This window comes from Cervus canadensis, chromosome 3 (assembly GCF_019320065.1).
Source record: "Cervus canadensis isolate Bull #8, Minnesota chromosome 3, ASM1932006v1, whole genome shotgun sequence".
NCBI lineage: Eukaryota > Metazoa > Chordata > Mammalia > Artiodactyla > Cervidae > Cervus > Cervus canadensis.
In genome coordinates, this window is record NC_057388.1 from 112663564 (window position 1) to 112690181 (window position 26618).

Consider the following 26618-nt stretch of genomic DNA (forward strand, 5'->3'; position numbering starts at 1 on the left):
TACATTCTCAACAATTACTTTATTTTAACAAAGCTTTGTTTTGTTTTGTCAAATTATTGCCATCACTCAAATTCGCCCCGCTTCAAGCTAAGGCACATATTCTAACCCTCTTTCCACATCTCACAACACAAGTGAAACCTTTCCAGAAGCACTGACTTTAGACTTAAGGATCCTAAAAGAGAATTAGTCTCTTTATTTTATGACTACCTCTTACAACTTTACCATTTACCCTAATCACCAGATTGGGCATTTTTGAAAATTAAAAATCACTCTTGGGTCAAACTGTGATCTCTGGAAACAGTCAAAAGTTTCGTTTTAGACACACTACAGGCAGGACAGGACTCCTACACAGGTGTACTTTACTGGTCAGACCTGAGAGCCCCCAGGGCCTGTGGCTGGACCTTTGGTTGGAGGTGACAGCTGGTCAGATAGGACTGGGCAGAGAGGGATCCAGAAGACAGATGTCCTCATCTAATTCTCTGGCTCCCACGGATCCTCTGTTGGCCTCCTCACTGGTGGTGTCTGAGAGTCAGAGAACATTGCACCCCAGCATGTGGTCCCTGGCAGGGCCGAAGGACCACAAAGGGAAGAGAGTGGATCTGCTGGGGGAAACGGAACATTTCTGGCACAGAGCGATCTGAATTTATAGGCAGAAGAACTTTAAGCCAGCCCTAGAAAAGGAAAGCAGAGACAAATAAGACAATTGTTTTTGAAATGACCCTTTGGATTTATTGTTTGTTGGAGAATATTACATATGTTATTATTTATCTCTTTGTTCATTTGTTGAATAAACAATATGCTGAAATAGATCAAAGAATTTATAGTAAAAAGTAAGTTTCCTTCCACTCCTGATTCCCAGAATCTGAAGTTCCCTTCCCCAGCACCAAGTGGCCAGTATTTAAAGAAATATTTTATATATATGTATTAACATGCATCTTGTACTAGTTATCTACTGCTGTGTAACAAATTACCCCAGGGTTTAGTGGCTAAAAACAACAAAGGTTTATTATCTCATCTCTCACAGACCAGAGAACAATGCTGCTGGGAGGACTGGAAGCTTTGCTGACAGTTACACAGTGTTCACAAGAGGCCTGTGTAATGTGTTTCACAGGTAGTGCTAATGCTCAATGCAGGATGCATTTCAGCCTTGAAATCCCGTTCATTTGCATCTTTACCATGTCTAATGAGCTAGCACTCAAACTTGGCAATTTTGTAATTTCTTAAATTAGCTGATGTCTGTTGGTGGGGAGGCAGACATGGAGAGGGTAGGGAGTGAGCTGGAAAGATGCTTTGCTAACCATAGTAAACTGTGAGAAAATAGTTACTTCTTAAACCAACGAAATATTCTTGAAGGAAAACTCATATTTCCATTGAAGATACTGTTTTGAGCCTCCTCCCTAGCGTGTCTTAGTTTTTCTTCATATTCCATCTCTAGTAACTTAATTAATCTCTCTTTTTCCTGCATCATCTTCTTGCATGCCTGAGCACTCTCTATTTCCACTTTTTGGATATCCATTTTTAACTGATCATCATAGATTTTCTTCAAGACTTCTTCCCGCCTCCTCAGCCTTTCCTCCGTGTTCTTGTATATGTCATCAGAAAAGTAAGCCCCTTGGTTGTCCTGCACCGTGTTCTCGATCAGCTCCACCAGCTCCTGCACCTGAGCTTCCTTCTCAGCCTCCTGTGTGTGCCTGCTGTTATCGAAGGCACAGTAGCGGTCTCCACACTCCTGGATGAGGCTTCGTAGGTTTCCATCCGCACTCTCCAAAAAGTCTCTTAGGCTCTGATCCTCCAGCTCCTCTTTTCGAGTGAACAAGATGATCATATAGTTCATGGCTGCTTCCCCAAACAAAGCCTTGACCAACGCCACGGTTTGCTGCTCTTCCTGTGTGTAGCGGCCCAGCCTCAGGACCAAGACGATGGCGTGAGGCCCAGGACAGGAGGCGAGGACACATCGGCTGATTTCCCTGCAGGTGGTGTTCAGGCTCTCCTTGGTGTCGAAGAGCCCTGGGGTGTCAACAACGAGAAGCTCTCTCCCCTTCCATTCCCGGCATGCTTTCTGACAAGTTTTGGTAACAGCGTGGGCAGCAATCTTAGACTCGAATACTTTTTCCCCGAGGATGGTGTTTGCAGTCGCACTTTTCCCACTTCCGGTCTTCCCGACCAGCACGATCCTCAGAGTTTTGTACTGGGCATTAGCTATACAGTGTGGGCAAGTCAGCTATGGTTTACCAGGAAAAGAAAAAAATATATATTTAGATAAAGTTGAAACCATTCCCAACCCTTTTTTACTCTCCTGAATCTATAGATCACTCCAAGTTTTCTAAACTGGGCAAAGCTGTATTTCTTGTAGGATTCCCTCCCCAATATCTTCTACCTATTATTCTAGTTCCCATTGCATCCCTTTCTTGTGTTGCTGTGATAAAAGCAGAGATTTCCATTTAAAATCTGTTTTTATCTTTTTTTTTTTTCCCACTGTTTTTTATTTCTAAAATGGAGATGGAAATGGCAACCCACTCCAGTATCCTTGCCTGGAAAATCTCAGGGACACAGGAGACTGGTGGGCTGCAGTCCATGGGGTTGCAAAGAATCAGACATGACTTAGCAACTAAACAACCACAAAATACTATACATTTTGTTCTGGAGGAAGTCCAGTTTTGTTTAAGATACCAAATCTGAGGAATCCTGGTGGAAGAAGTTAGCATCTTATCCTATGAAAGACTGTTCATTAAAAAGCACTAACAATCTGGACACAAATGGAAAGAAAGGGTGGATGGAAGAGAGAGCACAACAGTCCCCTATGGGGACTCCAACACAAAGGAAAAGCTTATTAATACTGGCCTCATTAAAAACATAAAACTGAAGGAAACCAGTGGTAATGGAAGAAATTATAGAGAAAGTAGTGGAAGGGCTTCCCACAAAACGGCGTAAGTCCCAGACACTTTCACAGGAGAATTCTATTAAACTCTCGGTGACCAAAGAATCCCAATTTTACTTAAATTATTTCAGAATATAAGGGAAAAATGTAAACCTTCAAATCCTTTCTAAGAAGTAAATGTAACTTTGAGCTGCCAAACTGACAGATTGTACCAAAAAAGAATCTCTTATGAATCTCATTTATGAACACCAATGTTGTGATTGTACTCAGTGGCCTAGTTGTATCTGATTATTTGCTACCTCATGGACCATAGCCCACCAGGCACATAGCTCATGGAATTCTCCAAACAAGAATACTGGAGCAGGTTGCTATTTCCTACTCCAAAATTTAGTTGGAGATCTTCCCAACCCAGGGACCAAAATGGAGTCTCTTGCATCTCCTGCATTGGCAGGCAGATTCTTTACCACTGCACTACCTGGGAAGCTCTATGAATATCAACAGAAAATCCTAATAAAATATTAGCAAAAATAGTATCTGACAACATTTGGAAAAGGGTTCAATTCTGACCAAGTGGGATTTACTCTTGAAAACTAGAGTGGCAGGGCAGGGGGAGGTTCAGTGAGAGGGAAATCATTAATATAACCCTTCAATAGCCATTCATTGTAAAAAATGTTCTATAAAATATGAATTGACACATACTTTCTTATCTCTCTACTCCTCTTGAGAGGCAGTAACTTACTTAATGGGGAAATACTTTGTCTGTAAAACTAAAGCCATCTCCACCTAACTTTCACATGATATTTGAGAAATCTGTCAATACAAAGAGAAGAATATATTTGTTATAGGAATGTAATTCCAGTATTGAGAATTAGAAAAAGAACAAAAGAGGGGGCCAGAATATAAATAATATTGAAAACCCCTTAGAGTATTGGCACACAAATAGAAAGACCAAAGGAAAAAATAGAAAATCTAGACAAACATTCATTAGTTTAGGGAAATTTAGTGTATAACAAACCCAACATTCCACACCAGTGAAGAACAGATAGACAATGTAATGAGAAGCATTGCAATAACTTAATCATTTTAAAAAGTATAAAATTGGATTCATTCCTCACGTCAACCTGAGAAATATGCCAAATGCATCAGATTTTTGTTAAAAAATTAAACTACATGCTGCTAGAAATGAAATGTTTTTAAATGCAACTTCATAATTTCCTCAAATACATGACTGAAGACATTATTTGGACCTCCTCCCTAACATTTCTTAGCTTTTCTTCATAGTCCATCTTTAGTAATTGAATTTTTCTCACTTTTCCCTGCATACTCTTCTTGCATTCCTGAGCACACTCCTCTCCCACTCTTAGAATCTGTATTTCTAAGTGATCAGGGTAGATTTTCTTCAAGACTTCCTCCTTTCTCTTTCTTACCTCTGTGCCCTTGTGTGCAGCGTTGGGAAAGTAAGCCCCTCGGTTGTTCTGCACCATCTTATCTATCAGCTCCAGCAGCTCCTTCACCTGAGCTTCCTTCTCAGCCTGCTCTGCGTTTCTGCTGTTACTGATGGCATAGCGGCGGTCTCCACACTCCTGAAGGAGGCTGCGTAGGTTTACATCTGCATGCTTCAAAAAGTCGCTCAGGCTCTGGTCCCCCAGTTCATCTCTGTGAGTGAATAAGATGATCATGTACTTCATGGCTGCTTTCCCAAACAGATTCTTGACCAACGCCACCGTTTGCTGCTCTTCCTGTGTGTAGCGGCCCAGTTTCAGGACCAAGATGAAGGCGTGAGGCCCAGGACAGGAGGTGAGGACACATTGGCTGATTTCCTTGCAGGTTTTGTCCTGGGTTCTCTCGGTGTCAAAGAACCCTGGAGTGTCAACAACGAGAAGGTCTCTCCCCTTCCATTTCCGGGATGCTTTCTGGCAAGTTTTGGTAACAGCTGCTGGAGCAATCCTAGAGTCTAATACTTTTTCCCCGAGGATAGTGTTTGCAGTCGCACTTTTCCCATTTCCGGTACTCCCTACCAGCACGATCCTCAGAGCGTTGTCCTGGGCATCAGCTCTGGAAGGTTGGCAAGTCAGCTGTGGTTTACAAAGAAAAGAAAAAAAATGTGTTTAGATAAAGTTGAAACCATACCCAACCCTTCCTTATGTCTTATTCTCCTGAATCTATAAATCATTCCAAGTCTTCTAAACCAGGTGAAGTTGTATTTCTTGTGGGTTTTGCTCCCTGATAGCTTCTACTTATGCAGATGGTACCACTCTAATGGCAGAAATCGAAGAGAAACTAAAGAGCCTCTTGATGAGGGTGAGAGAAGAGAGAAAAGTTGGCTTAAAACTCAATATTAAAAAACTAAGATCATGGCATCTGGTCCTATCATTTCATGGCAAATAGAAGGGGAAAAGGTGGACTCTTCTTGGGCTCTAAAATCACTGCATATGGTGACTATAGTCATGAAATTAGAAGATGATTGCTTCTTGGCAGGAAAGCTATGACAAACCTAGACAGTGTGTTTAAAAGCAAAGACCTCACTTTGCCAACAAAAGTCCATATAGTTAAGGCTATGGTTTTTCCAGTAATCATGCATGGATTTGAGAGCAGGACAATAAAGAAAGCAGAACACTGAAGAAATGATGCTTTTGAACTGTGGTGCTGGAGAAGACTTTTGAGAGTCCCTTGGACTGCAAGGAGATCCAACCAGTCAATTCTAAAGGATATCAACCCTGAATACTCCTTGGAGTACTCTTTGGAATACTCTTTGACTGCAGCCATGAAATTAAAAGACATTAGCCCCTTGGAAGAAAAGTTATGACCAACCTAGACAGCATATTAAAAAGCAGAGACATTACTTTGCCAACAAAGATCCATCTAGTCAAGCAATGGTTTTTTCAGCAGTCATGTATGGATGTGAGAGTTGGACTGTAAAGAAAGCTGAGCGCCGAAGAATTGATGCTTTTGAACTGTGGTGTTGGAGAAGACTCTTGAGAAGTCCCTTGGACTGCAAGGAGACCCAACCAGTCTATCCTAAAGGAAATTAATCCTGAATATTCACTGGAAGGACTGATGCTGAAGCTCCAATACTGTGGTCACCTGATGCGAAGAACTGACTCATTTGAAAAGATCCTGATGCTGGGAAAGATTGAAGGCAGGACTGAGCGACTGAACTGAATTGATGCTGAAGCTGAATCTCCAATACTGCCACCTGATGAGAAGAGCTGACTCACTGGAAAAGACCCTGATGCTGGGGAAGATTGAAGGCAGGAGGAGAAGAGGGTGACAAAGGCCAAGATAGTTGGATGGCATCAGCGATATAATGGACATGAGCTTGAGCAAACTCTGGGAGATAATGAAGGACAGGGAAGCCTGGTGTGGTGCAGTCCAAGGGGTCCAGAAGAGCTGGACACAACTTGGTGACTGAACAACAAAATATCTTCTACTTATTATTCTCTTTCCCTTACCATTCCCCTCTTGTGTTACTGTGATGAAAGCAACATTTGTATTTTAAAAATCTGGGTTGATGTCTTCTGTTATTTGTTTGTTTACTGTTTTTTTTCCCCCATTTAACAAAGAAACATACATTTTGTTCTAGAACAGGCCCACGTTTGTTTAAGATACCAAATCTGAGGAATCTTGGTGCAAGCAGTTAGCATTCTATCCTATGAATGAGTGCTCATTAAGAAACACTAACAATCTGGACACAAGTGGAACGAAAGCATGGATGGAAAAGGCAACACAATAGTCCCCTATGGGGACTCTCAACATGAAGGAAAACTATCATTTGGTGAGACATGTGAAAACTGTCCTGATATTTGTGCATGCCACACAGAGCTATATTAATTTTATTTTTTCAAACTGCGTAGAGAAAGGAAGATGAATTTTATATCTTTGTTCTAAATACTTGAATATTTACAAATAGTAATAAAATAGTTATGTTCTGATACCAAAATAAATAAATAAATAAATAATTGAATATTTACAAACAATAATTGGTTGCTTACAATGTATAGTAACATAGTGTTGGAAGTGGGTTTGATGGTCATCCGACTCAATATTTTAGACAATAATACTGCATCAGCTGAGAAAATAGATCCACTAATGTCTAACTGTTAAATTATGAACATCTATTGTAAGTAAGCGGCTCCCCTGGAGCTCAGGTGGTAAGGAATCAGCCTGCAATTTGGGAGATCCAGGTTTGACCCCTGGTTCAGGAAGATTCCCAGGAGAAGGGAATGGCTACCCACTCCAGGATTCTTACATGGAGAACTCCATGAAAGAGCTAGATGGAGGGCTACAGTCCATGGGGTTGCAAAGAGTCAGACACGACTGAGAGACTAACACTTTCCATTGTAGGTGAAGAAAGCTTATCAATATTGACCTCATTAGAGACATAAAATTGAAGGAAACCAATGGTAATGGAAGAAATTATAGAGAAAGTAGTTAAGCTCAGTTCAGTTCAGTCACTCAGTTATGTCTGATTCTATGTGACCCCACGGACTGCAGGACGCCAGGCATCCCTGTCCATCACCAACACCCAGAGTTTGCTCAAACTCATGTCCATTGAGTCAGTGATGTCATCCAACCATCTCATCATCTGTCATCTCCTTCTCCTCCCACCTTCAATCTTTCCCAGCATCAGGGTCTTTTCAAATGAGTCAGTTCTCCACATCAGGTGGCCAAAGTATTGGAGTTTCAGCTTCAACATCAGTCCTTCCAATGAACACCCAGGACTGATCTCCATTATGATTGACTGGTTGGATCTCCTTGCAGTCCAAGAGACACTGAAGAGTCTTCTCCAACACCACAGTTCAAAAGCATCAGTTCTTTGGTGCTCAGCTTTCTTTATAGTCCAACTCTGACATCCATACATGACTACTGGAAAAACCATAGCCTTGACTAGATGGATCTTTGTTGACAAAGTAATGTCTCCCTTTTTAATGTGCTGTCTAGGTTGGTCATAGCTTTTCTTCCAAGGAGCAAGTGTCTTTTAATTTCATGGCTGCAGTCACCATCTGCAGTGATTTTGGAGCCTAAAAAAAATAAAGTTTCTCACTGTTTCCATTGTTTCCCCATCTATTTGCCATTAAGTGATGGGACCAGATGGCATGATCTTAGTTTTCTGAATCTTGAGCTTTAAGCCAACTTTTTCACTCTCCTTTTTCACTTTCATCAAGAAGCTCTTTAGTTTTTCTTTGCTTTCTGCCATAAGGGTGGTGTCATCTGCATATCTGAGATTATTAATATTTTTCCCAACAATCTTAATTCCAGCTTCTGCTTCATCAGGCCCAGCATTTTGCGTGATGTACTCTGCATAGAAGTTAAATAAGCAGGGTGACAATATACAGCCTTGATGTACTCCTTTCTGATTTGGAACCAGTCTGTTGTTCCATGTCCAGTTCTAACTGTTGCTTCTTGGCCTGCATACAGATTTCTCAGGAGGCATGTCACTTGGTCTGGAATTCCCATCTTTTTAAGAATTTTCCACAGTTTGTTGTGATCCACACAGTCAAAGGCTTTGGCATAGTCAATAAGGCAGAAATAGATGTTTTCCTGGAACTCTCTTGCTTTTTCTGTGATACAACGGATGTTGGCAATTTGATCTCTGGTTCCTCTGCTTTTTCAAAATCCAGCTTGAACATCTGGAATTCACAGTTCACATGTTGTTGAAGTCTTGCTTGGAGAATTTTGAGCATTACTTTACATGTGAGATGAATGCAATTGTTCGATAGTTTGAACATTCTTTGGCACTGACTTTCTTTGAGATTGGAATGAAAACTGACATTTTCCAGTCCTGTAGCCACTGCTGAGTTTTCCAAATTTGCTGGCATATTGAGTGCAGCACTTTCACAACATCATCTTTTAGGATTTGAAATAGCTCAACTGGAATTCCATCACTTCCACTAACTTTGCTCAGAGTGATGCTTTCTAAGGCCCACTTGACTCTGCATTCCAGGATGTCTGACTCTAGGTGGGTGATCACACCATCATTATTATCTGGGTCATGAAGATCTTTTTTGTATAGTTCTGTGTGTTCTTGCCACCTCTTCTTAATATTTTCTGCTTCTCTTAGATCCATACCATTTCTGTCCTTTACTGTGCCCATCTTTGCACAAAAGTTTCCCCTGGTATCTCTAATTTCCTTGAAGAGATCTCTAGTTGTTCCCATTCAATTGTTTTCCTCTATTTCTTTGCATTCATCAGTGAGGAAGGCCTTCGTCTCACTCCTTGCTATTCTTTGGAACTCTGCATTCAAATGGGTATATCTTTCCTTTTCTCCTTTGCCTTTCACTTCTGTTCTTTTCACAGCTATTTTAAGACCTCCTCAAACAATCATTTTGCATTTTTGCATTTCTTTTTCTAGGGGGTGGTCTTGATCACTGCCTCCTATGTCATGTCATGAACCTCCATCCATAGTTCTTCAGGCTCTCTGTCTATCAGATCTAATTCCTTGAATCTATTTGTCAGTTCCACTGTTTAATTATAAGTTATTTGATTTAGGTCATACTTGAATGGTCTAGTGGTTTTCCCTAGTTTCTTCAATTTAAGTCTGAATTTGGCAATAAGGAGTTCATGATCTGAGCCATAGTGGGCTCCCAGTCTTGTTTTTGCTGACTGTATAGAGCTTCTCCATCTTTGGCTGCAAAGAATACAATCAATCTGATTTCAGTATTGACTATCTGGTGATGTCCATGTGTAGAGTCTTCTCTTGTGTTATTGGAAGAGGGTGTTTGCTATGATAAGTGCATTCTCCTGGCAGAACTCTATTAGCCTTGGCCCTGCTTTATTCTGTACTCCAAGGCAAAATTTGCCTGTTATTCCAGGTGTTTCTTCACTTCCTACGTTTGCATTCCAGTCCCCCATAATGAAAAGGACATCTGTTTTGGGTGTTAGTTCTAGAAGGTCTTGTAGGTCTTCATAGAACCATTCAACTTCAGCTTCTTCAGTGTTACTGGTTGGGGCATAGACTTGGATTACCGTGGTATTGAATAGTTTGCCTTGGAAATGAACAGAGATCATTCTGTTGTTTCTGAGATTGCATACAAGTACCACATTTTGGACTCTTTTGTTGACTATGATGGCTACTCCATATCTTCTAAGGGATTCCTGCCCACAGAGGTAGATATAATGGCCATCTGAGTTAAATTCACCCATTCCAGTCCATTTTAGTTCACTGATTCCTAAAATGTCAGTGTTCACTCTTGTCATCTCCTGTTTGACCACTTCCAATTTGCCTTGATTCATGGACCTAACATTCCAGGTTCCTATGCAGTATTGTTCTTTACAGCATCGTGCCTAACTTCCATCACCAGTCAAGTCCACAACTGGGTGTTGTTTTTGCTTTGGCTCTGTCTCTTCATTCTTTCTGGAGTTATTTCTCCACTCTTCTCCAGTAGCATATTGGGCACCTACCGACCTGCAGAGTTCATCTTTCAGTGTCCTATCTTTTTGCCTTTACATACTGTTCATATTGAACAGTATGAAAAGTACTGAAGAACAGTAGGAAAAAGTAGTGAAGAGCTCCCCCCCAAATGGCATAAGTCCCAGACATTTTCACAGGAGAATTCCATTAAACTCTCAGTGATCAGAGAATCCCTATTTTACTTAAATCCCTTATTTTACTTAAATTATCCAGAATATAGGGAAGTTAAACCTTCAAATTCTTTCTAGGAAGTAAATGTAACTTTGAGGTGCCAAGCTGACAAAGATTGTACCAAAACAGAAAGCTACTTACGAATCTTCTTATGAATACCAATGTTGTTATTTTGTTCAACTGCTTAGCCATATCTGATTATTTGCTATCCCATGGACCCCAGGCACTTCTGCCCATGGAATTCTCCATGCACGAATACTGGAGCAAGTTGCTATTTCCTACTTCAGGGGATCTTCCCAACCCAGGGACTGAAACCGAGTCTGTTGCATCTGCTTCATTGGCAGGTGGATTCTTTACCACTGTGCTACCTGGGAAGTCCTATGAATACCAACAGAAAATTCTAATAAAATAATAACAAAAACAGAATGTGACAATGTCAGGAAGCATTTAACAGGAGGCTTCCCATGTGCTGTTTTGGATCTGTCAGGAATCCTCTGGTCCTTATTAATTCCTGAATATTCAGAAATTAAGAGGAGAGGCATGCCTTTCCCGGGGCTGAGGAATCCAGGCATTTCCTTTGTTAGTTTTTCCATACTGTGAAAAGTAACTACTTACAACCCTGTTTTCATATGGATTGCCTCTTGGCCTTATGGCCTCTATTGCTCCTTGCTTCCTCGGTAAACTTGTAAAGTCTGATCTCTTGATCTTTATCTAAAGAAGCTACTGGCATATATACTCTTACAGAATTCAATAAAGCACCTTTGCTCCATCAGAGCTTGGGTCCCTGTCTCTCTCTCTCTCTCTCTCTCTGTCTATTTCTAGCTGATTCCCTGGAGCCGCGAAAGCTGGCTGCACAACTCAGGGAATATCAGCCTCTTTCCTTCTTTCACTCTCTCATCGTCGACTCCAGACCACCAGGTTCCGGTCCAATAAAGGACCAACATGACAACATTTGAAAAAGGGTTTAATTGTGACCAAGTGGAATTTACTCTAGAAAACTAGAGCAGGGGGCAGGTTCAATAAAAGGAACATCATTAACATAATCCATCAGTAGCCATTCATGGTAAAAACATTCTGTAAAATATGAATTGGCACATACTTTCTTATCTATTTCTCTACTCATCCTGAGAGCCAGCAACTTACTTAATGGGAAATACTTTGAACTAAAACTAAAAGCATCTCCACCGAACTTTCCTATGGTATTTGAGAACACTGTGAATGCAAGTGAAAGTCACTCAGTTGTGTCTGACTCTTCTATTATGTGGGGACATAATTATTCTTGTATCTTATGAAAGTAAAAATTGCTCAGTGGTGTCCGACTCTTTGTGATCCCATGGACTGTTCAGTCCATGGAATTCTCCAGGCCAGAATACTGGAGTGGGTAGCCTTTCCCTTCTCCAGGGAATCTCCCCAATCCAGGGATTGAACCCAGGTCTCCCACACTGCAGGTGTATTCTTCACCAGCTGAGCCACAAGGGAAGTCCAAGAATACTGGAGTGGATAGTCTATCCCGTCTCCAGTGGATCTTCCCAATCCAGGAATCAAACTAGGGTCTCCTGCATTGCAGGCGAATTCTTTACCAACTGAACTATCAGGGAAGCCCCTAAAATCAAAGAGAGCATATTTGTTATAGGAATGGAATTATAGGAGTGAGAATTTGAAAAAAACAAACAAACAAAAAAAAAAAACAAAAGGGGAGGCCAAAATATAAATAATATGGTAAAACCCCTTAGAGTATTGGCAACAAATAGAGAGACCAATGGAAAAAACAGAAAATTTAGACAAACTCTCATTTGTTTAGGAAAATTTAGTATATAATAAAGTCAACATCCCATACCAGTGAAGAGCAGTTGGACAGTGTAATGAGAAGCATTGAAATAACTTATTTAAAATAATCCTTTTAAAAAGTATAAAATTGGATTTATTCCTCACATCAACCCAAGAAATATGCCAAATGCATCAGATTTTTGTTAAAAAATTAAACTATATACTGCTAGAAATGAAACATTTTTGAAAGCAACTTCCTAATATCCTCAAGTACATGACTGAAGACATTATTTGGACCTCCTCCAAATTCAACATTTCTCCAAAGCTAACATTTCTTAGCTTTTCTTCATAGTCCATCTTTAGTAATTGAATTTTTCTCACTTTTCCCTGCATACTCTTCTTGCATTCTTGAGCACACTCCTCTCCCACTCTTAGAATCTGTATTTCTAAGTGATCAGGGTAGATTTTCTTCAAGACTTCCTCCTCTTTCTTTCTTACCTCTGTGCCCTTGTGTGCAGCGTTGGGAAAGTAAGCCCCTCGGTTGTTCTGCACCATCTTGTCTATCAGCTCCAGCAGCTCCTTCACCTGAGCTTCCTTCTCAGCCTGGTCTGTCCTGTTACTGAAGACACAGTATCGATCTCCACACTCCTTCATGAGGCTTTGTAGCTTTTTCCCCTCCCTTACATAGTCCCTCAGACTCTTGTCCTCCTGTTCTTCTTTGTGAGTGAACAAGATGATCATGTACTTCATGGCTGCTTCCCCAAACAGATTTTTGATCAATGCCAGGGTTTGCTGTTCTTCCTGTGTGTAGCCACCCAGCTGTATGACCAAGATGATTGCATGGAGTCCACGGTGGGAGGTAAAGAGATAATCTTTTATTTCACTTAAGATGGTGTTCTGGCTCTCGTTTGTGTCAAAGAGCCCTGGGGTATCAATAATGAGAAGGTCTCTCCCTTTCCATTTCTGCGACACTTCCTGACAACTTTTGGTAACAAATTGGGCAGCAATCTTTGAGCCGAATACTTGGTCCCCGAGGATGGTGTTTGCAGTCGCACTTTTTCCACTTCCCATAGTCCTGACCAGCATGATCCTCAGAGCATTGTCCTTGGCACCAGCCATGTTCACATCAGAGGATATGGAGTGTAGGCAAGTCAACTATGGTTTACAAAGAAAAGAAAAAAATGTATTTAGTTAAAGTTGAAACCATTCTCAACCCTTCCTTATTTCTTACTGTCCAGAATATATACATCATTCCAAGCTGTCTAAGCTGGGTGAAGTTGTATAGGATTCCCTCCTTGATATCTTCTACTTATCATTCTAGTTCCTATTGCATCCCTTTCTTGTCTTGCTGTGATGAAAGCAGTGCTTTCCATTTTAAAATATTTGTTTTTTTAACTATTTTCATTTTCAAGCAACAAAATCCTATACATTTTGTTCCAGAGCAGGTTCAATTTTGCTCAAGGAATCCTGGTGAAGCAGTTAATCTCCTATTCTATGAAAAGTTGTTTATTAAAAGCACTAACAATCTGAATACCAAGGGAAAGAAAGTGTGGATGGAGGAGAGAGCTCAACAGTCCCCTACAGTGACTCTCAACACAAAGAAAAACTACCACTTGGTGAGAAATGTGAAAACTGTCCTGAAGTTTGTGTATGCCACACAGAGCTAAAGTAATCCTATTTTCTCATACTTCACAGAGAAAGGAAGATAAATTTGGTATTCTTGTTCTAAAAAATAACTAGTGTTTGCAAACAATAATTGACTGCTTATGATATATAGTAACAAAAAATCTTTGAAGTGGGATTGATGGCCATCTGGCTTGGTATTTTAGACAATAATCCTTCATCAGTTGAAAAAATAGATCCAATAATATCTGAATTTTAAACTGTGTACATATTTTGTAGGTAATGAGAGATGATCAATATTGACCTCATTAGAGACATAAAATTGAAATAAATCATGAAGTGATCATAGAAGAAATGATAAAGTAGTTAAAATTGTTGTCGTTCAATCACCAAGTAATGTCCAACTCTTTGCAACCCCGTGGACTGTAGCATGCCATGCTCCTCTGTCTTCCACTACCTCCTGGAGTTTGCTCAAACTTCATGTCCACTGAGTCAGTGATGCTATCTAACCATCTCATCCTCCGTCGGTCGCTTCTCCTTTTGTTCAATGTTTCCCAGCACCAGGGTCTTTTCCAATGAATTGGCTCTTCAACATCAGGTGGCCAAAATATTGGAGCTTCAGCTTCAGCATCAGTCCTTCCAATGAATATTCAGGGTTTATTTTCTTTAAGACTGACTGGTTTGATCTCCTTGTTGTCCAAGGGACTCTCAAGAGTCCTCTCCAGCACTACAATTTGAAAGCATTAATTCTTCAGTGGTCAGCCTTCTCTATGGCCCAACTCTCACATTTGTACCTGACTATTGGAAAAACCATAATTTTGACTATATGAACCTTTGTTGGCAAATGATGTCTCTATTTTTTAATATGCTGTCTAGGTTTGTCATAGCTTTCCTTCTAAGGAGCTAGTGTCTTTTAATTTCATGACTGCAGTTACTGCAGTGATTTTGGAGCCCAAGAAAAGAAAATCTGTCAGTGCTTCCACTTTTCCCCCTTCTATTTGCTAGGAAGTGATGGGACCAGATGCCATGATCTTAGTATTTTGAATGTTGAGTTTCAAACCAACTTTTTCACTCTCTGCTTTCACCCTCATCAAGAGGCTCTTTAGTTCCTCTTCAACTTCTGCCATTAGAATGGGATCATCTGCATATCTGAGGTTATTGATAGTTCTCTCAGCAATCTTGATTCCAGCTCGTGATTCATCCAACCCAGCATTTCTCATGATGTACTCTGTGTGTAAGTTAAACAAAAAGGGTGATAATATTTAGCCTTGTACTACTTTCCAATTTTGAACCAGTCAGTTGTTCCATGTCCAGTTCTGTTGCTTCTTGAGTTGCATACAGGTTTCTCAGGAGGTAAGGTGATCTAGTACTCCCATCTTTTTAAGAATTTTTGACACTTTTTTTTGTGACCCACACAGTCAAAAGGTCTTGTGGTTGAAGAGCCCCCCATGAAACAGCATCAGTCCCATATGGTTTCACAGGAGAATTCTGCTAAACCCTCAGCAATCTGAGAATCCCACTTTTACCTAAGTTATCCCAGAATATAAGGAAATAAGGGAAACCTTCAAATTCTAAAAAGTAAATGTAACTTTGAGCTGCAAAGCTGACAAAGTCTGTATTAAAAAAAAAAAAAACTACTTATATATCTCACTTATGAATGTCAGTTCAAAATCCTAATGAAATATTACCAGAATCTGACATTTTTAAAAGGGTTCAATCTTTACCAAGTGGGATTTACTCTAGAAAACTAGAGTGAGGGAGAAGTTTCAATAAGAGGAAAATCATTAATATGATCTATCAATAGTCATTCATGGTAAAAATATTCTAAAAAATATGAATTGGCATGTACCTTCTTATCTATTTCTCTACTCACCTACTTACTTAATGGGGAAATACTTCATTACTAAAACTAAAACCATCTCCACCTCACTTTCCCATGGTATTTGAGAAATCTGTCAATGCAAAGAGAAGAAGAAGTAATTATAGGAATGAGAAGAAGAAAAAGAACAAAGAGGGAAGCCAGAATGTAAATAATATGGAAAAGCCCCTTAGAGTTCTGGCATGCAAATAGAAAAATGAGTGGTAGAAAACAGAAAATCTAGAAAAACAGTCATTTGCCTAGGAAAATTTAGTATATAATAGAGACAATATTCTATATCAGTGGAGAGAAGATGGACACTGTAATTGAATAATCATTTTAAAGCATATAAAAGTGGATTCATCCCTTGTGTCAACCAAAGAAATATACCAAATGCATCAGATATTTGTTAAAAAATTAAACTATGTACTACTGGAAGAAAAGAGACAAATTCTTTCAAAACCTGAGAGTGAGAAAACTTTCTAACTTACTGAAAGCACAGCTGGAATATGGAATCCAATTGACAAATTTGACCTCCAATTTCCAGTTACAGGTCAGAGCTTGGAAGTCACTACTCCATCCAAAGAATAAGTCAAAAACTGAACAAACTGAAAAATCAACTCTTCTTAAATCCTTAACAGATTCCTTTAAGGACACAGGGCAAAGTGCTGCCCCCTAGATTGGAGAACAGACAGGTGAATACAGGGAGTCATGGCTTAGCTGAGCAGGGACTGACTCACCATGGACACTATGCTGGGGCAGGAAAACCTAGGCTGTGATTGACCAATTGCTTGACAGTCAGGATGACCCATTCATAGAGCGACCCTACACTTCTGTGTGTTTTAATTCTGGAAGCCCCACCAGCTTCTGATAGTACATATCCAAATAATTCCCTGGTGCTTCCTGCAGGGGAGGGGAAAAGAAACCAGTTTGATACCAGACAGGGTATCTTGTTCTTCTCAAAAGGCCTGTCTTCAGAGGAAAGCAGTTAACCAGAGCCTGACCTGCTGGGGTTTTATCAGAGCCTAACTCACCGCTAACCACACCACAGAGCTGCCAGAACTTACACAGGGCAGGGAAATAAACTCTTGGAGGGTACAAACAGAAACTTGTATGCACCAGGACCCAGGAGAAAGGAGCAGTGACCCCACAAGAGACTGACCAAGACTTGCCCGGGAGTGTCCAGGAGTCTCCAGCCGAGGCGTGGGTCAGTGGTGGCCTACTGCAGGGTTGGGGGCAGTGAGTGTAGCAGTACATGCATAGGATCTTTTAAAGGAGGTTGCCATTATCTTCATTACCTCCACCACAGTTTGGCTCCAGGTAAACAGCAAGGAGGGAACACAGCTCCACCCATCAACAGAAAATTGGATTAAAGATTTACTGAGCATGGCCCTGCCCATCAGAACAAGACCCAGTTCCCACCCCCATAGTCAGTCTATCCCATCAGGAAGCTTCCATAAGCCTCTTATCCTTCTCCATCAGAGGGCAGACAGAATGAAAACGGCAATCACAGAAAACTAACCAATCTGATCACATGGGCCACAACCTCCTCTAACTCAATGAAACTATGAGCCATGCCGTGTAGGGCCGCCCAAGAAGGACGGGTCATGGTGGAGAGTTCTGACAAAACGTGGTCCACTGGAGAAGGGAATGGCAAACCACTTCAGTATTCTTGCCTTGAGAACCCCATGAACAGTATGAAAAGGCAAAAAGATAGGACACTGAAAGGTGGCCTCCCAGGTCGGTACGTTCCCAATATGCTATTGAAGATCAGTGAAGAAACAACTCCAGAAAGAATGAAGAGATGGAGCCAAAGCAAAAACAACACCCAGTTGTGAATGTGATTGCTGGTAGAAGCAAAGTCTAATGCTGTAAAGACCAATATTGCATAGGAATGTGGAATGTTATGTCCAGGAATCAAGGCAAATTGGAAGTGATCAAACAGGAGATGGCAAGAGTGAACGTTGACATTTTAGGAATCAGTGAACTAAAATGGACTGAAAGAAAGTGAAATTGAAGTTGCTCAGTCGTGTCTGACTCTTTGCAACCCTACAGACTGTAGCCTATGAGGCTCCTCCATCCATGGGATTTTCCAGGCAAGAATACTGGAGTGGATTTCCATTTCCTTCTCCAGGAGATCTTCCTGACACAGGGATTGAACCTGGGTCTCCCACATTGTAGGCAGATGCTTTAATATCTGAGCCATGAGAATAAGTGAATTTAGCTCAGATGACCATTATATCTATTACTGTGGGCAGGAATCCCTTAGAAGAAATGGAATAGCCCTTATACTCAACAAAAGAGTCCGAAATGCAGTACTTGAGTGCAATCTCAAAAACAACAGAATGATCTCTATTCGTTTCCCAGGCAAACCATTCAATATCACAGTAATCCAAGTCTATGCCCTAACCAGTAATGCTGAAGAAGCTGAAGTTGAATGGTTCTATGAAGACTTACAAGACCTTCTAGAACTAACACCCATAAAAGATGTCCTTTTCATTATAGGGGACTGGAATGCTAAAGTAGGAAGTCAAGAAACACCTGGAGTAACAGGCAAATTTGGCCTTGGAGTACAGAAAGAAGCAGGGCAAAGGCTAGTAAAGTTTTGCCAAAAGAACACACTGGTCATAGCAAACACCCTCTTCCAATAACACAAGGGGAGACTCTACACATGGACATCACCAGATGGTCAATACCAAAATCAGATTGCTTATATTCTTTGCAGCCAAAGATGGAGAAGCTCTATACAGTCAGCAAAAACAAGACCTGGAGCTGACTGTGGCTCAGATCATGAACTCCTTATTGCCAAACTCAGACTTAAATTGAAGAAAGTGTAGAAAACCACTAGATCATTCAGGTATGACCTAAATCAAATCCCTTGTGATTATACAGTGGATGGGACAAATAGATTCAAGGAATTAGATCTGATAGACAGAGTGCCTGGTGAACTATGGATGGAGGTTTGTGACATTGTATAGGAGACAGGGATCAAGACTACCCCCAAGAAAAAGAAATTCAAAAAAGCAAAATGGCTATCTGAGGAGGCCTTACAAATAGCTGTGAAAAGAAGAGAAGTGAAAAGCAAAGGAGGAAAGGAAATATATACCCATTTGAATGCAGAGTTCCAAAGAATAGCAAGGAGAGATAAGAAAGCCTTCTTCAGTAATCAGTGCAAAGAAATAGAGGAAAACAATTGAATGGGAATGAATAGAGATCTCTCCAAGAAAATTAGAGATGCCAAGGGAACATTTCATGCAAAAATGGTCTCAATAAAGGACAGAAATGGTAGGGGCCTAACAGAAGCAGAAGATACTAAGAAGAGGTGGCTAGAATATACAGAAGAACTGTACAAAAAAGATCTTCATGACCCAGATAATCACAATGGTACGATCACTCACCTAGAGCCAGAGATCCTGGAATGCGAAGTCAAATGGGCTTTAGGAAGCATCACTATGAGCAAAGCTAGTGGAGGTGATGGAATTCCAGTTGAGCTATTTCAAATCCTGAAAGATGATGTTGTGAAAGTGCTGCATTCAATATGCCAGCAAATTTGGAAAACTCAGCAGTGGCTACAGGACTGGAAAATGTCAGTTTTTATTCCAACCTCAAAGAAAGTCAGTGCCAAAGAATGTTCAAACTATCGCACAATTGCATTCATCTCACATGCTAGTAAAGTAATGCTCAAAATTCTTCAAACCAAGCTTCAACAGTATGTGAAGCACGAACTTCCAGATGTTCAAGTTGGATTTAGAAAAGGCAGAGGAACCAGAGATCAAATTGCCAACATCTGTTGGATTATGGAATAAGCAAGAGAGTTCCAGAAAAACATCTACTCCTACCCTATTAACTACGCCAAAGCCTTTGACTGTGTGGATCACAACACTGTGGAAAATTCTGAAAAAGATGGGAATACCAGACCACCTGACCTGCCTTTTGAGAAATCTGTATGCAGGTCAGGAAGCAACAGAACTGGACATGAAACAACAGACTGGTTCCAAATTGGGAAAGGAGTACATCAGGGCTGTATATTGTCACTCTGCTCATTTAACTTTTATGCAGAATACATAATGAGAAAGGCTGGGCTGGATGGAACACAGGCTGGAATCAAGGTTGCTGGGAGAAATATCAATAACCTCAGGTATGGAGATGACACCACCCTATGGCAGAAAGCAAAGAAGAACTAAAGAGCCTCTTGATAAAAGTAAAAGAGGAGAGTGAAAAACTTGACTTAAAACTCAACAATCAGAAAACTAAGATCATGGCATCTGGTCCCATCACTTCATGGGAAATAGATGGGGAAATGGTGGAAACAGTGAGAGACTTTATTTTTTGGGGCTCCAAAATTACTGCAGATGGTGACTGCAGTCATGAAATTAAAAGACACTAACTCTTTGGAAGAAAAATTATGATCAACCTAGATGGCATATTAAAAAGCAGAAACATTACTTTGCCAAAAATGTTCCGTCCAGTCAAGGCTATGGTTTTCCCAGTAGTCATGTATGGATGTGAGAGCTGAACCATAAAGAAAACTGAGCACTGAAGAATTGATGCTTTTGAACTGTGGTGTTGGAGAAGACTCTCGAGAGTCCCTTGGACAGCAAGGAGATACAACCAGTCCATCCTAAAGGAAACCAGTCCTGAATATTCATTGGAAGGACTGATGTTGAAGCTGAAATTCCAATACTTTGGCCACCTGATTCAAAGAACTGACTCATTTGTAAAGACCCTGATGCTGGGAAAGATTGAAGGTGGGAGGAGAAGGGGATGACAGAGGATGAGATGGTTGTATGGCATCACCGACTCAATGGACAGGAATTTGCATAATCTTTGGGAGTTGGTGATGGACAGGGATGCTTGGAGTGCTGCAGCCCATGGGGTTGCAAAGAGTCGGACACAATTGATTGACTGAACTGAACTGAAATTAACTCACTTGGAGGAAGAAAAATATACAACTACAGTTAGCTCTAAGCTGTTCACATAGGAAAAGGGAAATACCCACTTCCAGTCCACTCGATCTCTCCTGTTCCACCTGGGGTGGGGGAGAAAAACACTTGTGAAACTCACAGTCCAGAGGCAAAAGCTCACTAGAACAGAGTTGTGCTCATACGACAATAGACTATGTCGCTTCCCAACCCTGTCACCACATTACTAAAGTCTTCTTTACAGCAGCAGTTCTGTTTACCCAGTACATCATGTCCAGCTAAAGAGCAAAGAATAATAATTTGAAAAGACAGAGCAAGCATTAGAACCAGACATGGCAGGTGTCGACTGAACAAAAATGTCAACCTAAAAGTTGAGAAAAATGTTGTATTTAAGGAATTACTGAGGACTATAGCTTGGGAGACACTCTCTCAGATGACTCTGAGGAACTGTTCCAAAAAGGTAGTGGAGGAGACAGGATATATACGAGTCTTTTTGAAAACAAAACAAAAGAAAATAAAATGCATGGTCAAACATCAAAAGATCACTTCTCATCACACAAAAAACCAGACACTCAAGTTAATGATTGTAGTGCTTTTGTACATATGGGAAGATGCAATAGTCCGGGCTCATTGAAACCACTTCTTTGATATGCATGTTATCTATCTAGGGCCAGTATCCTCTTTTTTTCCATTCTGAATTCCCCTCAGGGCACACTATCAGAGGCTGCAATGCTGATGACCTGATGGTGGGGCAATATTCATTGCTTATTGAGATGGCAGGCAAGATTTCTTTGTCCACAGAGGGATCTTGGAATGATTAGACCAGGAATTTAAAACAACTAAGATGAATATTCTAGGGCTCTAATGTAAGAACAGATGGACCATGTAGGCAGAGACAAGAAATCCTAAGAAAAAACCAAAAATAAATGCTTGCAATTAAAAGTAACAGGAAAGAAGAATACCTTTGATGGTCTAGTTAGACCAGTCCAGATTATAGTCTTCAGGACCAGTTACTGATGAAAAAACCAAGCCAAAATGACTGGTTGGAGAAATGACTGATTCAAAGTCTGAGGCAGGAAATACATAAAGTGATCTGGGGTCATCTTATTCAGCTTTTATTTGCATCCTGATGCAAACAAACTAAACTGTAAATAAATCATGAGATAATCCATGAAATCTAATGGAAGGATAGTTGACAAAATAAAAAATTTATACTACCTTTGAATTTGTAGTTATATCTTTTAATCTTTTTGTTTTAGATATGCATCCTAAAATATTTACAGGTAAAATGATACAATGTCTATTATTTGCCTCAAAATAACCCAGGGTTGGGATGGGAAGTATGTTGAAATAAACATGAAACATGAATGGTCAGGAGTTGATAACTGTCAAAGCCTGATGATGGATATATGGGGGTTTCTATACTATTCCTTTGTAAATGTCTGAAATGTTCTTTAGTAAAAGATTTAAGATGTATGTATGCCTTTGTAACTATTATTAATATATATTATATTCCAGACACTCTGATATGCATTTTTCATAAGAATATTTATTCCTTATAAATACTCTAGAATGAAGGTACTATTATTCTGCTATTATTCTGATGTTATAAGCAAGGAAACTGTGGTTCAAATACTGAGAAACATGTCCAAGGTCATCATATTGGGCCAAACAGTGACGCAATTCAAAGTACATCTGACTACCATGCTCATTCTTAACCATTACACACTACAGCCTCTCCTAGGTTCCTTCTCAGCCCCATCCATTCTGTAGTTTATATCAGGTCAGAGGTAGATGAGGGGAAAATAGTTCACTCTCTTTCCGAAATGGTGAATGAGTAGCAAGCCTGCAATTAAGGAAGGCAAGGAGGATGGTTTCAGACTTCACAGATCTTTTTTAGTCTCTGTCCAATATCGGGAAGCCAAAGATGGGAGGCATAGTCGGGGAAAAAATCATTTAAAAAAGTTTCTCCAGTGGTTTTAAGACGTCAAGGACCCCCAGCTGAAAGAAAGGCTGTAAAGTGAAAAAACCAAGTGCCTCAGAAAAGAAGTGACTTATACCGTGAGCCCAGATCCACCACTTCTAGAAAATTCCTTCAGTTCCCCAAGGTTCAGTTCCCTCTTCAAAAAAAAGGGACAATAAAAGCAATCTTGCAGGCTTGTCATGAGTCTTTTGTAGAATGATTTCTACAAAGATCTCTAGGGAATGGCAGCCACTCAATAAGCAGGCAGTCCTGCTAAATGCATTGAAATATTGATATAAGAAAACTGTGGTCTGAAACCTAACTGAACGATAGATTAGAACACATTGTAGTTTAGTGATCCAGCTGCTGTTGCAGGTTATATTCTTTCTTCAGAGTAGCTCATCTGCTCCCTATAGCCACCCCTCCTGCACCCCATACCATGCGCCTTGAGGGTTATAGCGTTTCTTGTGAAGTGTTGGGTGAATCTAAACACGAAGTCAGTAGGGAAGGTTCTAATCCTTTCTTGTCAACCTCTACAAGCCTTGGAGAGTCACTTGTTCTCTGGAATTTGGTTATTTTTCAGTGTAAAGGGAGTTAAGAATAGGTTTAATGGAATGTTGTTTAAATTGTCATGATGAAAAAACAAAGCATCAACTGGGCAAACACCACTCAAAAAATGAAAAAGGAAGAAGTTAAGCAAAATGTGTGTGTACACCTACACACATGTACACATGCATCTCTCTACACATACATGTATATGATACATAAAATGGAACCAAATCACAGAGGTCATAACCAAAAGTAGAGAACACTTCCATAAGTGTTTTAGACTATGGAACATTATAATAAGAACACAAACTCAAAAACACAAAGTTCCAAGAGGAGATGGTAGAACAAAGAAGGAGAAGAAACTACAAACTTGAAACAAAGTGAAGACAAAAGGTATTATCATTGCAGGATCCATCAAAGAGTTAGAAGCAAAGGGGTCAGAAAACATATAAGTCAAAAGCAAATGTCTTATTAATAGGAAAAGCTTAATAAGAAACACAACAGATAAAAATCTGAAGGACTAGAAGACACAACAGTTAGAGAAAAACTAAAACATGAGTAGAACCGACCATAAATTCTACCTAAAAAAGACTGGTGTTGCTGGAGTAAACAAATCAATAAATACAACCCAGGAAGCATAATTTAGTAACTTCTCTGAAATGAGAAAAATATCCCAAACTAAAATCTAACTCTCTAGAAAAAAGAGCACAAATTTCATTCCTGGGAAACTTGATACAGAATATTCAATATTGAATTCTCATTTGATATAACATATCACATTCCAAGCACAAAGAAGAAATTCTTAAGTTATCCAACAAAAACGCAAATGATGAACTGTGGAAGGGGGTCAGGCTAGCTTCACAATTTTCTATAATCAACACAGAAACAGTAGCACTGGTGGTTTCACAATAGAATGTTAATATTCCACACCTGGAAAAGGTAAAAATAATACAGAGCAAAAAGTGGGAGGTTGGAGAGAGGAGATGGAAAAATATCTGCAGCCTTTTCTTTGTCTAATGTCTAAATGGAAACCACTTAGTGTTTTGCATAAATTCGTAATCCTTGAAACTTCTTTCTGGAATAAATAAATCATCAGTTAACCAAGGACCAAGGTCTGGCTCTGAATATAAATGTGTGTGTGGTACAAACTAAGGATGAGCTGTAGTTTGCCCTGTTGCTTTTGAGTTACATTTGCTTCCAGAATATGCATGTGAAACTGGGCACATTTTCAAGAAAAAGAAGTTGATTATCACTTAGTATAAATCATTTACTAGAGTTGCATTTATTACTCTTAAACAGAAGTTGGCAAATTTGAAAAGGACCAGCAGTTAGACTCTTGCAGTCACAGCCACTCAGCCCTGGTTGGAACACAAAGGCAACCTCAGATCGCAGTAAAGTAGTAAATGGATTAGATAACTGTGTTACACTGAAACAGGTGGCGAGCTGTGTTTGACCCATGGAAGGTAGGGAGTTTATGCACTCTTGCTCCAGAGGAGAATTTTGTGTATATTGTGCCATTAAAAAAAATTTTTTTAAGTGTTAAATGTTCTAAAAACACTAACCTTTTGTCTACATTTTGTGATAAATATTCATCACTAAACTATGGGCACATTGTTGAAAGTAACATAGAGACCAGTTTGTGAAGAGAATAAAAATTATATATAGTTCCACCCCAAATTAGAGGCTATTTTACATGAAAATCTTTCCTTTATTTTGACTCTTATACCTAACATTATATCATAGAGAATATCGAGAACAACTAAAACTTTTATAAGCATGAAAAAGGCCCGTCCTGTTAAATAAGAGATGTGTGGACATCACGTGAATAAATCCCTCAGCTTCCCCTCCTACAACCTTTCCGCTCCCATACAGGCCCCCATCTATTCCTCTGCCCTCTGCCCCCTCCCGCAGCCCTCTCACAAGCTCCATTGCCCTCGTCTTGGCCAGTCTCACCTTCTCTTGCAGAACTGGTGAGATCTCAGCTCCTCTCCAGGAGAGTTACCCGAACTGGTATTTGCTTTATTTGAAGAAAACTGTGTTTTCTACTCCTGCAGTCTCTGATCACAGGAAGCTGAGGCTGGGTGGAGTGAAGACTACATTTTGTGGTTAAATAGAAACATAAAGCATTTCCCAGTAACTTGCTTGTGCTTCAGTGTTGCTCTCTGAAACCTTTACCCCCATGCACCTGTGGAACTACTAAGATTCAAAAATCTTAGCCATTGCTTTGGATTATAGCACTGGCTCCAGAAAGCCCTCTGAAATGGTCCCAATTTTTTTTAAATCACAATTAGCATTGATTTATAATTTTTGTTACTTTCAGGTGTATATATGGCCATATATATGGCCAAAGGTGTATAGCAAATATATATATATTATATATATATATATATATATGGCTTTGGCTTCTAAGATGGTTGGATGGCATCACTGACTCGATGGACACGAGTTTCAGCAAGCTCTAGGAGTTGGTGATGGACAGGAGAGCCATGGCATGCTGCACGCATGGAGTCACAAAGAGTCGGACACGACTGAGCAGCTGAACTGAACTGAACTGGTGACTCAGGGATAAAGAATCCGCCTGCCAATGCGGAAGACATGGATTCAATCCCTGGGTTCGGAAGATCCTCTGGAGAAGAAATAAAAACCCACTCCAGTGGTAAAGAAACTGCCTGCCAGTGCAGGAGACGTAAGACATGTGGGTTTGATCCCTGTGTTGGGAAGATCCACTGGTGGAGGGCACTGCAACCCACTCCAGTATTCTTGCCTGGAGAATCCCATGGACAGAGGAGTCTGGTGGGCTACAATCCATAGGGTTGCACAGAGTTGAATATGACTTAGCAAATAAACAACAGAATAAATAAATAAATAAATAAATATATTCAGATTCTTTTCCATTATAGGTTATTATAAAATATTAAATGCAGTTTATTGTACTATACAGTAGGTCCTTGCTGTTTATCTGTTTAATACACAGTAGCTTGTATCTGCTAACCCTAAAGTCATATTTTATCCCTCCTCACTTCCTCTCCCCTTTAGTAACCATAAGTTTGTTTTCTATGTCTGTGAGTCTATTTATGTTTTGTAAGTAAGTTCATTTGTATTTTAGATTTCACATATAAGAGATATTGGTTAATACTCATTTTTCTCTGACTTACTTTACTTCATATGATAATTTCTAGCTTCATCCTTCTTTCTGCAAGTGACATTATTCTTTTCTACTGCTGAGTAATATTCCATTGTGTGTGTGTGCATATATATACCACATTTTCTTTAACCATTCATCTGTTGATGAACATTTAGGTTGCTTCCATGTCTTGCCTATTGTAAATAATGCTGCTATGAACATAAGGATGCACGTATCTTTTTGATTTAGCATTTTTATCTTTTCAGATATATGCCCAGGAGAGGGATTGCTGGATCACATGACACATCTATTTTTAGTGTTCTGAGGAACCTCTATACTATTTTCCATTGAG

The 26618-nt window shown here is 40.0% G+C and overlaps 1 protein-coding gene across 2 annotated transcripts; it reads right to left on the reverse strand.

Annotated features, from left to right (window-relative positions):
* LOC122438857 (GTPase IMAP family member 7-like) lies at positions 1-25185 on the reverse strand. 2 transcript variants are annotated; one of them, XM_043464089.1, is made up of 4 exons: positions 25096-25185; positions 12726-13382; positions 4306-4953; positions 1-2221 (listed from the first exon to the last, which is right to left on the reverse strand). In XM_043464089.1, the coding sequence occupies exons 2-4, from the start codon at positions 13344-13346 to the stop codon at positions 1322-1324; spliced, it is 2169 nt and encodes a 722-aa protein (XP_043320024.1). In that variant the 5' UTR covers positions 13347-13382; positions 25096-25185; the 3' UTR covers positions 1-1321. The 2 variants fall into 2 exon arrangements, with proteins under 2 accessions (XP_043320024.1, XP_043320025.1); XM_043464090.1 differs by lacking the exon at positions 4306-4953.
* Positions 25186-26618: the final 1433 nt, after the last annotated feature.

Bases quoted from the DNA above. Each gene is read 5' to 3' on its own strand.
- LOC122438857 (XM_043464089.1), bottom strand. From the start codon at position 13,346: ATGGCTGGTGCCAAGGACAATGCTCTGAGGATCATGCTGGTCAGGACT. The intron at 4,954-12,725 runs GTAAGAAAGAAA...TGTAAACCACAG, and splicing joins CTGCACACAAGGGCACAGAG to CTGACTTGCCAACCTTCCAG. The intron at 2,222-4,305 runs GTAAGAAAGAGA...GGTAAACCATAG, and splicing joins CTGCACACAAGGGCACAGAG to CTGACTTGCCCACACTGTAT.